General features: G+C 36.4%; 1 protein-coding gene across 4 annotated transcripts in view; it reads right to left on the reverse strand.

Annotated features, from left to right (window-relative positions):
- KIAA1328 (KIAA1328 ortholog) overlaps positions 1-17,697 on the reverse strand; it is a 374,054-nt gene that overhangs the window by 72,181 nt on the left and 284,176 nt on the right. For all 4 annotated transcript variants that reach the window (XM_057526538.1, XM_007180910.2, XM_057526537.1 and 1 more), the window contains one exon: positions 5,618-5,799. In XM_057526538.1, coding sequence (XP_057382521.1) covers positions 5,618-5,799 — 182 coding nt within the window. The remainder of the gene's footprint in view (positions 1-5,617; positions 5,800-17,697) is intronic.

Below are 17,697 nucleotides of genomic sequence, written 5' to 3' on the forward strand. Positions count from 1 at the left end.
TCCTGAAAAAGTTCAGAGGTAGGAAAAACAAAGGCAGTCTCCTTGTATCAGTCTTTTGGGAAATCCAGACAGGTTGAAACAGACAAACACAACTCCTTGAGAATAAGGTCTGCTTCCTCTGGGACCAGGTACTCACACCTGGAACTTGGCTGCCATCTACAAGACTGCTGCCACACTGTGGAAGGGGGCAGGGCAAGGATAAATTAAAACCTCATTAAGTTCTCCTACCATGTTTCAGTGGCCTTTTTTCCCGGTTAAGCATTTGCTTGGTTTCCATAAATCATTCACCATCTTTCAGAGCTCTGATAATGTTGGTTCTGACAGTATGTGCCAGGTTTTTCAGTGTTTCTGGCAAGGGACAAGCCCCTGGAAGTCCCTACTCTGCCATTTTTGCTGACATGCTCCTGACTCATTTATGACACTAGTATAACTCTGATACCAAAATCTGACAAGGTCATTACAAAAAAAAGGATATTACACACCAATATCTCCCAATCAGTGTAATTCATCAAATTAACAGAATAAGGAAGAAAACACATGATCATCTCAATAGGTGCAGAAAAAAAAGATGTGATGAAATTTAACACTCATTATGACAAAGGCTCTCAGCAAATGAGGAGGGAACTTTCTTAACCTGATAAAGGGCATTTACAAAAAGCCTACAGCTAAAATCATACTTAATGGTGAAAGACTGTCTGCCTTCCCTATGACAATGGGAACAAGGCATGAAGTCCACTTTTACCATTTTATTCTACATTGTAATAGAAGTCCTAGAGAGTACAGTGAAATAAGAAGAAATAAAAGGCATAAAAAGATTGGAAAGAGAGTAACTGTTATGGACTGAATTGTGGTGTCCCCCTCCACCCCCCGCAATTCATATGCAGAAGTCCTAACCCACCCCCCCCCCCCCAGTACAGCTCAGAATGGGACTGTATTTGGAGACAGGGCCTTTAAAGAGGTAATTAAGGTCAAATTAAGTCATATGGGTGGCCCCTAATCCAACATGACTCTTTGTCCTTATAAGAAAAGGGAGACACACCAAGGATGCACATTCACAGCAAAAAGGGCATGTGAGGACACACTGAGAAGGCAGCCATCTGCAAACCAAGGAGAGAGGCCTCACGGGGAAGGACTGGAAAGGAACGTGAGGAAGTTTTCATGAATAATGGAAATGTACTATTTCTTAATTATGTAGGTATATCCAATTGTCAAGGCTTATCAAACTGTACTATTAAGTCCTGTGCAATTTTATTGTATATAAATTAAACCTCAATTAGAATAAAAGAAAATGAAAAAACCCCCACAGTTTTCTTGGCTCTTAAGCAGTGATGTTTTTAAGACCCCACTCTACTGACCTTCTTTGACATTACCAATCAATCACCATTAGGACTTTGAAGGGACCAGCACATACACTTCTTAAGCCACTAAATCATTGCAGGGACTGAGGTCAAAAGGTCTAATTGATTAGATCCTTGTTGCGGGAAAATGGGGCAAGGACACAAAAAGAAAAATTAACATATATACAGTCAACCTTTGAACAACGTGGGGGTTAATGCGAGCGTAACTTAGAGTTGGCCCTCCATATAGGCGGTTCCTCCACATCTGTGGATTCAATCAATCACGACTGTTTAGAACTGCAGTATTTACTACTGAAAAAACTCCGCATGTCAGTGGACTCGGCAGTTCAACCCTGAGTTGTTCAAGGGTCAACTGTAATATATTAATTCATTAAACAAATACATTATGAGAACCTACCACATATTAAGCAACATTCAAGGAAATGGGGAAACAACAGTGAACATAAGGAGTGCTTATATTCTCATGGGAGAAGACACAAAACATACATAGTAAGTAAGTAAATTATATAGTATTTTGAGATACTTCTATTGCAGAGGATAGGAAATGTAGAGCCTCTGGTTCAAGTTACTATTCGATATATAGCAACTTCAACTCTGAATGTTAGTCTCTTGCGTTTGAATTTTTTTTTTGAGGGGACTGGGCAGGACGATTTAATCTACATGTTTAGGTTTATTCATAGCTCTATACTATGCTTGTCTTCTGTGTTCTAATGATAAAGGTATCAATTTTTAACAAATCTTTTAGCTCAGACTACTGGGAACCAGAAGTAATATATTGTGGTATCCTTTCTAATGATTAAACATATAATAATAATGATAATGCTAATAATAAAAGAAACATGAATAAATGTTCCTTAGAGGCAAGATGGAAATGGTTTCTGTACTTTAGATACTCCTACTTGCTTATTTCTTTAATCAGGACTGTAATATTAATCCAACATGGGCTACAAAGATTCTCACATCACTGCAAGCACAGACTCACTTAGAGGAACAACTAGGAGCTTCAGAGATTATTTCTCACTTCACATTATTCCTTCATTTCCAGTAAAAGAAAAATGTGTTTGGGAGTCTCTCAGGGAGTCTCAACCAGTGACAGCTGCTGTATATTATATAACCTAAAAAACCCCGAAAGACAAAATGAAGGGCATGGTCAATACCATCAGGTAAATCCAATTTATTCTAGGTTCAGCCTCTCTCATGCCCTCTCAAAGTGTTAAGGGGAGTCAGAGATCGATGTCAGAGAAATAAACAGGAGGTAGCTCTAAATGTAGTATTGGGCTTTGTAGTATTGGGTTAGTATTTTCCTAATTAATTCTGGAACATGCGTGCTCAGTGGCCTCACAACCTCTGCCAGCCCATCAGCATAACAGGAAAAAATATTCTCCCAGATTCGAGGGCTCTTATAAAAGAGAGTCAGTGATTGTTCAGGAAGGGGAGGTTCTAGGCAAGCTAGGAGAGAATAAAAATACTGCTGTGTAGGGAGGAAAAAAGAAGAATGAAGATTGGGTATTTTTAGATTTATGCCTTTGGCTTAAAAGTTCTTGACTCAAGTTTGGATTTTCCTAAGTAATGTCTCCTTGTTCCACAGAGCTCAATAAAAGCAACTAAGACAGAACATTCCAAGCATCTATGACTGAAAAACAATTTATATTTTAAGCATAATTCTGACAATACTGTACTGTACTTATATTTTTGCAATCACAAGGTTATTTCTTGAGACAAGAATCAGGTCTGTTTTGTTTTTTATACATGTTTAGTATTAATAAAGTTGACAGAATGGTGAGGAAGATAGGAGAGGTAAAGGAGAAAGAGACTGATAATAAAGATTAATGGTCCTGCAGTAAATGTCCTATGTAGTACTTAATGATTAAAGGACAACAAAAGTAACAAAGGATATTAAACAGAAGAATAATATATTTAAAAACTCAGATACGCTAAAGAGAGGAAAGCAATTAAGGAGATGCTAAACCAAGCAGTGTAACTTAGGTAATTGGTGTCAGGTCATTGCCTTATGCTAAACAGGGGGTCCAATCCCGCTACAGCACACCTTGGAAAGTTGGTCTCCCACAGCAAATGCCAATGCAATAACTTTGCCCTGTACTGTGATCTGTGTATACCACCAGCTCTGCAACGGGCAGAATGGCTCAAAGGGGCAGTTTTAGCTCCTCAGTGATCAGGTATACCATAATTTTGCTAATGGCTCCATACTAGATTAAAAGAAGAGAAAAATACAAGACAGCATTTCTTATGAGTAGAAGAAAAAGTTAATAGTTGCTGTGAATACCTTGAAACAAAACTCTTTTTAAAAGATGAAAATTTTTCCATTTTTCTCACTATAGTGCTACAACCCTCCCCCCCCAAAAAAAGAAAAGAAAAAAAAAAAAACTAATGAAAAAAATAAAACCATGAGTGAAAACTGTTCTTGAAAACTGCAGAATTATAACAGCTTTCTCTTGGTTAAATTGATTGGTATAGTAACATTATAAAATGACTATCAGGATTCATTGTGCACAACAGAAAGTGCTGAAATGTCAGCAGACTACACAGCAAAAAGTAATGGGTTCTGAACCCCTGTTAGTCAAAAATGATTTTGCTTCAAATTAGAAATTGATTTTTTTTTTTTTTTTTTTTTTTTTGGAAAAAAGCCCTTTCTAGACTTCCGGCTTCTGTAGCTGGGCTTGGGAGAGATTAACCTCCACCATGGCCAGGGCTGGCCTGATGATACCTTTCTCAAAGTGCCTTTTCAATTGCAGCTTTCTAATGTTGCTGTGGTCTCAACCAATAACACAAGTTATTTGTCCCTTTGCTATCACACTGTATTTTTCTCATTTTGCTATTTTATTTTAGTGCTGACACACAACACAAATTTATTGTCAAGTTAATAGAAGACTATGTTGAGCCTTGCAGTGTAACTACCACACCAATTCTGACTGGTTCTCCACTCTCCAAAGTGCAATGACTAAGAATAGAGGGAGCCAAAAGTAAGAGTTTCCCATCTCTGAAGGACTACTAATAGAGAAAGTAGAGAAGATTCCATCTCACATACTAAGTCTCCTCAATTTCATTTTTGTTTCTGGTAGCAAAGTCTAAAAAGACAAAAGTTGTTCTAAGTTGTCCTAAAACAACAGAGGTCTGCAGAACTTTTGCCCTATGTCAAACAAAATGTACCTTTGCTTTTGTTTCAAATTGTGGATAGTCTCCCTTCTGAAGCTTGGACTAATTATCATCTCTCAGTTATCTGGGAGAGGACTAAGCGATTTCTAGATTAATCATAATTAAAACCAAAAAACATGACAAAGTTGGCAGCTGATGAGGAAAGGCAGAGAGTAGTATACCTGTAAGATCTCATAAAGCACTGCTCAATTCTCAAATAAATAAATGTGAGAGTGGTTAGAGAGATTATGAAAAGTTGGTTGATTAACACTAGCAGTGGGCAGTGCTAGCTAGCTAGCCCAGTAAAACAAGAGGTAAACAAGGAGGAAATCAGGGTTAATGGTTGTGAGCAGGAACAAAAGATGTCTGGGAAAGAGGCATGAGCAGAAGGGGGCTCTGAGACCTTTTGGGCCCTTTGTTTTCTGTACATCATTTCTGACCGATGAAGCTCAGACTTGTTCCATTCTGTCCCAGAGTCCCTCCTTTAATGATTCCAGGAGAGATTTAAGCCAAAAGTCACTCCAGAAACAACTGGAAAATGCAATTAAATTTGACTGCCTCACTCAACCTTTCACATAGTTATTTATAATTGATTTCTTTTAAAATATCTACGACATATAAAATAGGAAGGCACTTCAAAGACTGCTAGGCAATATAGGCTTAAGACGTATGAGGTTCTGTTTTAGCCGCAATGACCTCTCCTCCACCCTCCTTGTATTTCCAGTTAATCGAGGATTAACTGTAGTTGTTAGAGTTTACTTTCTCAGCAAAGATTTATGTTCAATTTCTTGTCCTCTTTATTTGCTTTAAGCATTATTTTATGTCTATGACCACATTTACTGCTTAATAATTCTTGCAGTTTGCTGTTTGCAAAAAGAGGGACACATTAGACAGTTTCTCATATGAGTGTTGTAAGAGAAATGTTGATGCAATTCACTGATCTAGGTGACGTGCTACCTTTGGCCTTGCGGGCCCATGTCAGTTTGTAACACATTTGACTCTTGTTCAGGGTTATAGGAAATCATCTGGAGCTCATGGCTAGCAGCCATCAGCAACCACCTGCCCCCAAGAGCTTCCCGTTTTGCTACTACAGATGCTGAGCTTACCTCTTTGGGGTTGATATGCATCTTTCTTTTGATCTGTCCACAGGGCATCATCTTCCATATGTGACTGAAACCCAACTGTCTTCTTCTCCCTTCTATTCTCTCCATTGTTAGTAGAGTCTTGGTAATTTTTGCTGGATGATGATGTTCCAAGCGTCCAGCCATCATATTTTGACTTCAATAAACTGAAAAGAATAAACATTTATGAGCTGTAGAGAGCACAGCAGGGGGTATAGATCACACAAAGGCATATACATTCAGTATGAGTTGAAATGCAATTCATGGCAATAGAAACTTTCTTTTTCTTATCTTTTATTGATGTATAGTTTAAATAATTTACTGAAGGTCTATTTTGTGTTCTGCCAAAACAGTTTTGGAGAAGAAATGGTTTTTATCCTCAAAAAGTTTATATTTGGGGTTGGGGAAATGAGACTCAGACCCTAAAACTGCTAATAAAGCCATAGAGTATGACTAAGAACCAGAGTATCTGTAAAAATAAAAAGTATGCTAAAACAAGGCTTGCATAACTAAAATGTTTCCGAGTACTAAAAATGAACATAAGATTAAAATATCACCAATTTGCTTCAAAATGCATTTGTGTTTCTCATTTTCAATTGTTATAGTATTTATTATGTAGTCAGGGTATGTGAGGAATGGTATTATAGTGCTTGTGGGAGAATTGGTCTCTGTCCTCACATAATTTCATTATAAAGTCAACAAGGCAAATATGGAGTAAAAGAAATTTTAATGAAAATAAACACACGTGTATATGTTTTTCTCTCCAATGAACTATGTTCCCACCATTAGCACAATCCCACTTATAACATTTTATTTTTTAGAGAGAAATGTTATGATGATGTGTATCCCTTACTATTCTACCAGCCCCTTCCTTCTAATTTAAGTTCACCATAGACTCGTGATACTTTAGTTTTGTCTTCCCCATGACCATAAACAAGGTGAAAATTAAAATGAAGAAAAATAATTTATTCAGAAAGTAATATTCTAAAAACTAGGATATTTAAACTCCCCAGCAGCAGAGGCAATCTCTAGACAAGAATAAGTTGATGGAGTATTACTGGATCCATTATGAATCCTAGGTGGCCCTTGACCAGGATTCAAATCACATAAACCCATCAAAGTCACTGGGCTTCTTTTGTGTGGATCAGAATTTTTAGTAATGTTTGCTCACATCATAATTTATTAATAAAAACCAATACATTAAATGGTTTTAGGTTCAGAGTGGTAAAAAGAAACAAACTATTAGCAGTATGGCTTTACAGGGGCATAAAGCAGTGTATTAAATTTATACACTTAAAATTTTTTTTACCAGAACCCAAGGATCACTTTCCCTTGTGGACCTACCAGTGGACGCATATCTTAGCTAATGTAACTTCTACTCATGGGACAGGAAAATACGGAGAATAAAACTATATTACTGTTAATGAAAGATAAGTTTACCTCAACCCAGAAGTCCCAAACCCTGGCAAATCCAACAACTACATCTCTACTTGTTCTTACAGAAAAGTTAATGTGACCAAGATTACTGGGTTCCCCCAAATCATACATTCTCAGGTCAGCCAAGCTCCCAATACTAGCCAATGTTGATCACTCCCAATACTGAATAGTTCCTTCCATTTTACACAGAAGATTGTCTGTACCTTTATTCCAAATCCCATCCTGTGAACCTGGGTTCTAATTTCCCTGAAATAAAGATGACTATTTAAAAAATTTTCTTCTTTCATTTGCATTTATTTCCAACTTTACCCATCTACTATTCTTCTATTAACATCTCAGAAGAAAATCACAACTTTTACTCATACTCTTGATACCATTTTGGCCCCTTCCCTCTGTGACAATGGCCTGCCAATCATCTCCTTTTCTTATAGCTTACAAGCTCCTCCTCTCAAATGAATTCTCTCCTAGGATTACAAATAAGACCAGACTTTCCATCAAAAATCAAAACCTAAATCTAAATCCCAAAACTATCCCTTAAGTGGAAAAGTATAATAATACTCAGTGTCAGTGAGAGTGTGGGGACAGGAGGGTTTTAATATAGTACTAGGGAAACTGCAAATTGGGATAACCCTTCTGTGAGTGATTTGTCACTACAAAATAAAAGTGCACCTAACCTCCTACAATTTCACTTTTAAGAAGTTACCCTATAGAATTACATAAACAACAGTGGAATTAGAAAATTTTCTCATACTACATACAAAAATAAATCCAAAATGGATTAAAGACCTAAATGTAAGACTGGAAGCAATAAAACTCCTAGAAGAAAACATAGGCAGAACACTCTTTGACATAAATCATAGCAATATTTGTTTTGGATCCGTTTCTTAAGGCAAAGGAAATAAAAGCAAGAATAAATGAATGGGACCTAATTAAACTTAAAAGCTTTTGCACAGCAAAGGAAACCACTGAAAAAATGAAAAGACAACCCACTGAATGGGAGAAAATATTTGCAAATGACATGACTAATAAGGGGTTAACAGTCAAAATATATAAACAGCTCATACAACTTAACATCAAAAAACCCAATTAAAAAAAATGGGCAGAAGATCTGAATAGACATTTTTCCAAAGAAGATATACAGATGGTCAACAGGCACATGAAAAGACATCACTAATCATCAGAGGAATGCAAGTCAAAACTATGATGAGATATCACCTCATACCTGTCAGAATGGCTACCACAAAAAAGACAACAAACAACAAATGTTGTTAAGGATGTGAAGAAAAGGAAACCCTTGTATACTGTTGGTGGGAATGTAAATTGGTGCAGCCTCTACGAAAAACAATATAGAGACTCCTCAAAAAGCTAAAAATAGAACCAACATATGATCTAGCAATTTCACTCTTGGGTATACATCTGAAGAAAACAAAAACACTAATTTGAAAAGATGCATGCACCCCATTGGTCATAGCAGCATAATTTACAGTAGCCAAGCTATAGAAGCAACCTAAGTGTCCATCAACAGATGATGGATAAAGAAGATGTGGTATATATATACAATGGAACACTACTCAGTCATAAAAAAAGAATGAAATTTTGCCATTTACAACAACATGGATGGACCTGGAGGGTATTATGCTTAGTGAAATAAGTCAGACAGGGAAAGACAAATACTATATGCTATCACTTATATGTGGAACCTAAAAAATAAAACAAATGAATGACTATAACAAAATAGAAACAGATTCACAGATAGAGAGAACAACTAGTGGTCACCAGTGGGGAGAGGAAAGAGGACAGGGGCAGGATAGGGGTACGGGATTAAGAGGTACAAATTACTATGTATAAAATAAGTAAGCTACAAGTATATATTGTACAGCACAGGGAATATAGTCTGTTTTATAATAACTATAAATGGAACATAATCTATACAAATTCTGAATCACTGTTTCATACACCTGAAACTAATACAATATTGTAAATAAACTGTACCTTAATTTAAAAAAATAAATAGGGACTTCCCTGGTGGTGTAGTGGTTAAGAATCCACCTGCCAATGTAGGGGACATGGGTTTGAACCCTGGTCCGGGAAGATCCCACATGCCGCGGAGCAACTAAGCCTATGCACCACAACTACTGAGCGTGCACTCTAGAGCCCATGAGCCACAACTACTGAGCCCGTGTGCCACAACTACTGAAGCCCGGGTGCCTAGAGCCTGTGGTCTGCAACAAGAGAAGCCACCGCAAGGAAAAGCCCGCGCATCGCAACGCGGAGGAGTCCCCACTTGCCGCAACTAGAGAAAGCTGGTGCAGAGCAATGAAGACCCAATGCAGCCAAAGATAAATAAATAAATATATTAAAAATAAATAAATAAATAAAATCATACTATCATCATTTATAAAATAAATAAATAAAATAAATGAAAACAGAGAAAAAAAGAATGAGGTAGTTCTCTATACTACTGTGAATAAACTTCATCACATACTATTAAGTAAAAAAAGGGCAATTTGCAATAATAGAATATATAATATCTCATTTTTGTAAAAACAAAAATATACAAAAAATATTTTTTAAGTTCTGGATGGATAAATAACAAATCAAAAAAGTAGAACAGTTACTGAGGGAAACATTTTTATAATTTAATTTATATACTTCTGAATGTTTAAATTTCTTCCAATAGGCACGTACTTTTGTAATTATAAAACAAAAAATTTCACCATCTCCTTTATGTTACCATCTTCTATCCTTCCCTTCTTTGCCAAACTTCTAGAAAACAATAATTTTAACAGACATGCCTACTAAAACTATTTTTTAAAGAACAAATCTAGTGGCGTTTTCTCTTTCAACCATCCTGCTTGTTATAAGACTAATTCACAGCAACTGACTCCTTCCTTAAAACTTATTTCCCTTGGAGTTCATGACATATATCTTGATTGGTTTTCTAGTTTTAGGAGGCTGCTGCTCCTATTCTTTTATTGGGAGCTCTTGTACTTCCCTCTCCCTAAATGCAGACATTCCTGATGATTCTGCCCTTGTCCTTCTTCTCTTCCTCCCTTAGCACTTTCTTAGTGATCCCTGTCACACCACTGTATCTTCAATTATGATTTCTAAATAGATTCATCTAGCCCACAATGTTCTCCAAAACTGCTGACCTCTTCAAGTATCTGTTGAAAAGCTGTGAAGAGATGCCTTGTCCTACCTCCCAAAACCAACTCACGCTAAAGCAATGAATAATCTTTATCTTGAAACCTGTTCCTTTACCTGTTTCCATTCTCATTTAATGTATCACCATCCTCCCTGTTACTCAGATGAAAAACTTCAGCTGTCTCAAATTCTGCTTTCCTTATTCCTGTTCAATAAATTGCCAAATCAATCATTCATTTATATATTCATTAGATATTTATTGAGGACATACTCATATGTATGAAGGGGCTGGGGCGGGCAAATAGGGAAAAACAAATATTTACTGAGGACTTGTTATGTGCTAGGTGCTAGGTATACAAACCAGCAAGACCTGGTTCCTGCTCTCCAAGTGATTTTAATGGCAGAGACAGACATGGAAACAGATTTTTTTAAATATGATATGATACAAGTTATGATTCAGGAATATGCGTGGTGTTTAAGGGATCACAAAGGCAGGGCATCTAACTCTATTTGAATAACTGAAGGGAAATTCCTGAAGCTTTCAAACTAAGTCTTAGTGGATAAGCAGGGGATAAGGAAGGATAGTAGGATGGAAGGCTGAAGAGAAGAGTGTTAGCAAATATACTAACTAGTAAAACTTCAGCATATATTTTGGGCAAGTTAAATAGTTTGGTACACTGTTAACTGTTATAGTATTAAGTTTGGGGTATTGGATGCGGAGAAGTGGAAGGTGAAGCAAGACAGATGGGCTGGGTCAGAACATGAAAGGTCTGGTTTTCCATGTCAAGGGGCTTGAACTTTATTTTTCTGAAAAGCAAAGTCATTGAAGGGCTCTAGGGAGAAAAATGACATGATACAATTTGAATTTATGAAAAATTGCCCTGGCACAATTTAGAGAATGGATTGGATGAGTGGGAAGGCTGCTGAAATAGCTGTGATGAGAGATGATGAGGGTCTAAATAGAGAAGCAGTGGTAGGAATGGGAAGGAGACAACTTTTTAAATATACTTAGGATTTAAAATTGGCAGAATTTGATACGCGTTTGAATGTGAAAAGTGAGGGAGAGGAGTGAGTTGAGAACGAGTAGCAGAATTTGGGTGGATAAGCAATATAGAGAAGGTGGCGGGGGGGGGATTAAATGTAGCTTGAGGTGCCTATGAAACATCTGGAAAGATATTTCAAGAGAGCAATTGGATCAATAACCCTGCAGCTTTTTGCTCGTTGGCTGACTGACTTGAGAGAGCATGTGCTTTACTTTCAATTTCGTTGGTGAAGGAGGAGGTAAATTCATTCCTGTAGGTGAAAGAAATGGGTATTGAGAAAAGTGATGATTTAGAGAAGGTATTTAGGGAATTCAAGGTAAAAATGACCAAGAACAAAAACAAGACTGTCCTGCAACGTTTAGGGCTATAATAGAATTAGAAATCATAAATTTGTATCTGGGCTCAGGTGCACAGATGTAAAAGCAGAGAAAGCAGCCTGAGAGCTTGATCCAGGGTTAGGATTTTTTGTGTAGGGTGCAGCAGACTAGAGGTCAAGGGAAATTTGTATACTAATAAGGGAATAGTTTAGGTCGACCATTTGGTCCAGAATGTACATGGGGAAGAAAGTGAGACAAAGAGGGGCCTGAAAGACTGGCAAAAAAAGGGGAGAAATGAAGGATTTAGATGTCTCTTTAAGGTAAAACAAAGATAAAACAAAACAAGAAAAACAAACAAAACACTTGGTATAGTCTATATGAGAAATGAGAACATGAACAGACTCAAGTGAAAGAGGTGAACTATAAAGGGGGTACCAGTCAGCGATTTCTGTGATGGAACAACAGCAGGGGCAAGCAAGCTCCGGATGTGGCCAGGGACAATACAGCTAAAGAAAATAAGTGAACCACGGAAGACAAATCTCTTTACTACGGCAACAGAGAGATCAACAACGTGAATACTGGAATCTCACAGAATGCGGTTAGGAGACGTGGGGGAGGAAGTGACTGAGTGGATGTCAAATTCCTAGTGAGATCACAATGGAAAACAAAGAAAAGGAAGGATGGACTGTAAGACCAGGTATCCTGAGGTTCACATAAACAAGGAGGTTCACTAGAGAGTAAACTACTTAAAAGTTTGAGATGTTGGAATGAGAAGAACAGGAAATGCTGGCACTACTGTCTCTGTTGTTTGCCAAATGTGACAGAAAGAATGGCCTGGATAGTAGCATTCTCAGAAAAGGTGCCAAATTTAGGCAGTGATTCACAGCCTGCTATACATTAAAATTATGTGGGAAAAATTTTAAAAGAGCGATGGGCTGTCCTACCCATTCTTAGAAATGGAATGAATCCACCTGGAGTGAGCCGCATTATGTGCCTCCCTCTCTCACCCTCTCTTGTCCTTTTTTTAAAGCTCCACAGGTAATCCCAATGTCCAGTCAGTGCTGAAAATCACTAACTTATGGCCAAGAATGAAAATATTTTGTGTGTGTGAAAAGGTTGAGGATGGAAAGAGTTTATTTTCTATGAAACAGGTGTTTGGTAAGGCACCTTTAGGAAATCCTGGGGGCAGTAGGAGGGAAAGGGGTGTTAGGGAAGGAAAGGTAGACTTTTAAGAGAATGAAAGTACAAGAGAGAAAAATCAATACAAATTACTCAAATTTTGGCATGAGTCACTTAACAAAAAATGAAGGGGAACACATCCTCGATTTAGAAGACTATAAAATCTAGGATGGGGAAACATGTATTAAATCTTTCCTTCCTTTTTCCAGTGGCCAAATTTGGGTGCTAGTCATGCCATGTCTAAACAATTGCTATATCATCCAGTTTCTGGCTCAGTCATGGAATCAGCCATTTCTTCAAGGAGATCTAGTATCTTTTAGTTAAAAAAAAAAAAAAAAAGAGCTAACGGAATTGGATTATCACTGTTCCTAAGTTCTCACAGAGCAAGAGACTATATGCATGTATGTATGTATATACACATATGTTTATTTATATATCTAGGTAAATATATTGAAAATCATGAGTTTACACTAATATCTTCAATTCCAAACCAACAGGGTTCATTTTAGTTTTCTACCTTTCCATATATGTAACTCCATTCTGTAACAGTGAAAAAACTTGGCTATCATTTTCCTTAATACAATTACTTACTTAGTCATTTTGTATGAAAACAGTATTCCATCACCACTGCCACGATCCCTTCCCCTCCCTCCCCTGTCAGTCACCACCACATTGCTCCGGGTGTTTCTGCCAACATACCTCTGTAGAGGCACTCTCCCCACTAAGCTCTGAGTGGGCTACCTCTGCTGTGAGAAAGCCCTCCTCATATCTCAGGCTCTCAAGACCCCATGTATGGCTGACCTCTACATGGATAACATCCTCATTCTGTTCAAGCTCCAACACCCTACACCAATACAATCACCAGGATGAAAGCACTCCCCACCCTGCACAAGCTCTGACATTCAGTGCCAAGCTGCCCTCCTCTGTGGATCAAGCTCTAACCCCATGATCAAATAAATTTGGGGTATGATGTGAGGCTGGGTTCAAGGTTAATTTTTTTCATATCTACATCCAGTATATCCGGCATTATTTATTTAAAAGACTTTCCTTTTTCCACAGAATGCTTCATACCTTTGTCAAAAAGCAGTCAAACATATGACTGTGTGGGTCTATTTCTGGACTCTATTCTGTTCCATTGATCAATAGCTAATATATAGCTATCATATGAAAATAAATTTGATTTTTATACATTGAACTTGAATTCTGTGATTGCGTTAAATTCACTCAATAATTCTAGCAGTTTTGGGGTAGTTTCCTTAGGATTTTTCTATGTAGACAGTCATGTTATTTAACAATAAAGACAGTTTCACTGATTTATTTCTAATATTCTTCATGCCCAGTCACATCAGCTAGGACTTCTAGTACAATGCTGAATAGAAGTGGTAAGAGTGAACATCCTTACCTTGTTCCTAAGAGTGTTCATCATTAAAGAGATGTATCTTTATCTATACGCTGTATCTGATTTCTAGTTTGATAAGAAGTCATTTTTAAAAAATGAGCATTGGAAGTTTTTTGCATCTGTTTGAAATGGTGTTTTTCTTCCTTACTATGTTAATATGGCAAATCACACTGATTGATCTTCAAATGTTAAGCCAACTCTGAATTCCTGGGATAAACTCTATTTAGTCAAGCTGGATTATATATATTTTTATATATTCCAGGACTTAATTTGCTAATATTTTGTTAAGGAACTTTTTTGTTTTGCATTTATGTTCATGAGGAAGATTAGTCTGTCATTTCTTTTCTTCTCACGCTTTTACCTGGTTTAGGTGTCATAAAAGGAGTTGGGAAAAGTTCTTTCTTCCTCTAGTCCAGTGGTTCTCAAGTGGGGTAGAAGAAGAGGATTTTGCCACACAGGGGACATTTAGCAATGTCTGGAGGGTTTTTGATTGTCACAGTTGTGGGGGGTGCTAATGGGTAAAAAGACAGGGATGTTGATAAACATCCTGCAATGTACAGGACAGACCACCACCACCCTACAAACTCACCCCAAACTATTATCTGGTCCAAAATGTCAAGAGTACCAAGGCTGAAAAACCCTGCTCTAGTCTTTGAAAGAATTTGTGTAAGATTGATATTTCTTCTTTAGATGTTTGGTAGAATTCATAAGTGAAGTCTTATGGGATTGTGATTGTAGTTTTATTTATGGGACATTTCTTAATTAGAAATTAAATTTGTTTAACAGAGGGCTATTCAGATTTTCTACTTTTCTGGTATCAATTTTGGTATATCATCAAGTTCAAGGAATTTATACCATTTAAGTTATCAAATGTGCTTACAAAAATTATTCATAATATTCTTTAATTACTTTAAAAATATTGCTAGAGTCTATGGTGATATCTTCTTTTTCATTCCTGATACTGATAATTTGTTTTCCTCTCAATAATAGGTGGATCATCTTGAAAAGGCTTATTGATTTTATTTACATTTTCAAAAAGTCAACTTTTAGCTTTACAGATTTTCTCTATTGCTTGCTTTCTTTTTCATTGCAAGACTTAACAAACATTGGTTGCTACAATGATGAAAGCAGAATATAAATACAGAAATAATACAAATTGGGCAATGCTGGGAGAAACTGGAGTTCTGGCCCAGAATGGAAGATATTGTTAATGTCCACTGAGACACTAGAAAGTCCATATCCTGGATAAAGGCTTACTGTAAAGCTCTAACAAAGCCTAAAATCAAGCTATAACAAAATGCACAGGGACAAAAAAGTTTGGAGATTGATTCTTACCAATTTAGAGGGGCTTGGGAAACACCTCAGGCTTTCCAGACATCTGTCCTTACAAAGTATATAACCAAACCTATCCAAGTTCAAGGTGACTAGGAGGTGAGTGAATTGCTGAGAAGAGGAAAAATCAACATTCTTTAGAGAATGATAATAAAATCCGCATCTCTATATGTATCATCCATAATACCCAGAGTACAATATAAACTGTCAGATACAAAAAGAAAAAAATATGTGATCCATAGTTAAGAAAAATATCAGTCAATTAAAATCAACCAAAAGATGCCCCAAATGTTGGACCTAGCAGATAAAGACTTTACTTAAACCAGCTATTATAAATATATTGATGGACATAAAGGAGAACATGGTTTTAATGAGTGAAAAGACAGGCAGCCTCAGCAGAAAGAGATAGAAACTCTCTGGCTGGGAATTACAGTGACTGAAATAAAAATTAGAAAATGGAGATGAGAGGTTAAAGAGTAAGTGAATTTTATGGAAGAATCAACAGAAATTACCCAATTTGAAGAACATAGGGAAAAAAAGATTGAAGAAAAATGATGAGTCCCAGAGATTTTAGAGACAATATTAAGCTGCCTAACAAACATAACTGAAGTTGCAGAAGGAGAAGAGACTGAGAATGGGGTAGAAAAAATATTTGAAAAAATATATGTTAAAGAAATAATGGCAGAATATTTCCAAATTTGATGAAAAACTTTGACCCACAGATCACAAACTGTTGAAAACCAAAGATAAAGACAACCTCGCAAACAACCAGATGAAATGTCAATTACATAAAAAATAATGATTTTAACAGTTAACTTCTCATAAGAACAATGAAAGCTAGAAGATAGAACAATATCCTTAAAGTGCTAAAAGGAAAAAAACAAAACAAAACAAACCCAAAGTGTCATCCTAGAATTCTGCATCGCATGAAAATATCCTTCAAAATAAGGAAGGAGAAACGACATTTTCAGATAAACAAAAACAGGGAAAATTTGTTGTTAGCAGACCTGCACTACAAGAAATAGTATGTTTTTTGGGTTGAAAGAAAATGATATTAGATGGAAACCTGGATCTAAGAAATGAAGAGCATCAGAAATAGTACATATGTGAATAAATATAAAACTCTGTATGTTCTTATTCTTCTCTTAATGTCACTAAAAGATATATGAATGTTTAAAGCATGGGATTTATAATGCACTTAGCTGTAATGTATATGACAATAATATCACAAAGAATGGAGAATATACCTATACAGTATAAAAGTTCTTACAGTCTACATAAAATGACACAATGTTAGTATTATATAGACTTTAATAAGTTAGGAAAGCATATTATAATCCCTACAGAAATCACTAAGGGAAATGCAAAGAGGTATAGCTAATAAAATATTAGAGGAATTTTTAAAAAATTGAAAAAAAATTATTATTCTCCCTTTCCCCTCCCAATAAAAATAGAAAAGGAGAAACAGGAACAAAGAATAGATATGAGTAGCAGGAAGGAAAAAAGAAAAGCAAAATGTTAGACCTAAATCCAACAGTATCAATAATAAATTAAAGTGAATTAAACACTCAAATCAAATGGAAGGGAGATTGTCAGGCTAGAGAAAAATGCAAAACCCAAGCCATATGTTGTTTACAAGAGTCATACTTTATTTTTATTTTTTTAACATGTTTATTGGAGTATAATTGCTTTACAGTGTTGTGTTAGTTTCTGTTGTATAACAAAGTGAATCAGCTATATGTATACACATATCCCCATATCCCCTCCCTCTTGCATCTCCCTCCCACCTTCCCTATCCCACCCCTCTAGATGGTCACAAAGCACTGAACTGATCTCCCTGTGTTATGCAGCTGCTTCCCACTAGCTATCTATTTTACATTTGAGTGTATATATGTCAATGCTAAGGAGTCATACTTTACATGTAAAAGAATAAATCGGTTGACATAGAGGATGGAAGGCGATAAGCCAAGCAAACAGTACACATGGAAGGCTAGAGTGATTATATAATGTCAAATAAAGTAGATGTTAAGAAAAGGAGTAGAACCAGAGATAAAAAGATATATTTCATCATGATTAAAATATTTTATCATGATTAAAGGGGCAAATCATCAAACATACATAACAGCCCCAAATATATTTGCATCTAAAACAGTTTCAAAATACACATAGCAAAACTCATAAGGGTAAAGGAAGAAGTAGAGTAATGCACAATCG

This window comes from Balaenoptera acutorostrata, chromosome 13 (genome assembly GCF_949987535.1).
Source record: "Balaenoptera acutorostrata chromosome 13, mBalAcu1.1, whole genome shotgun sequence".
In the NCBI taxonomy this organism is placed as follows: Eukaryota; Metazoa; Chordata; class Mammalia; order Artiodactyla; family Balaenopteridae; genus Balaenoptera; species Balaenoptera acutorostrata.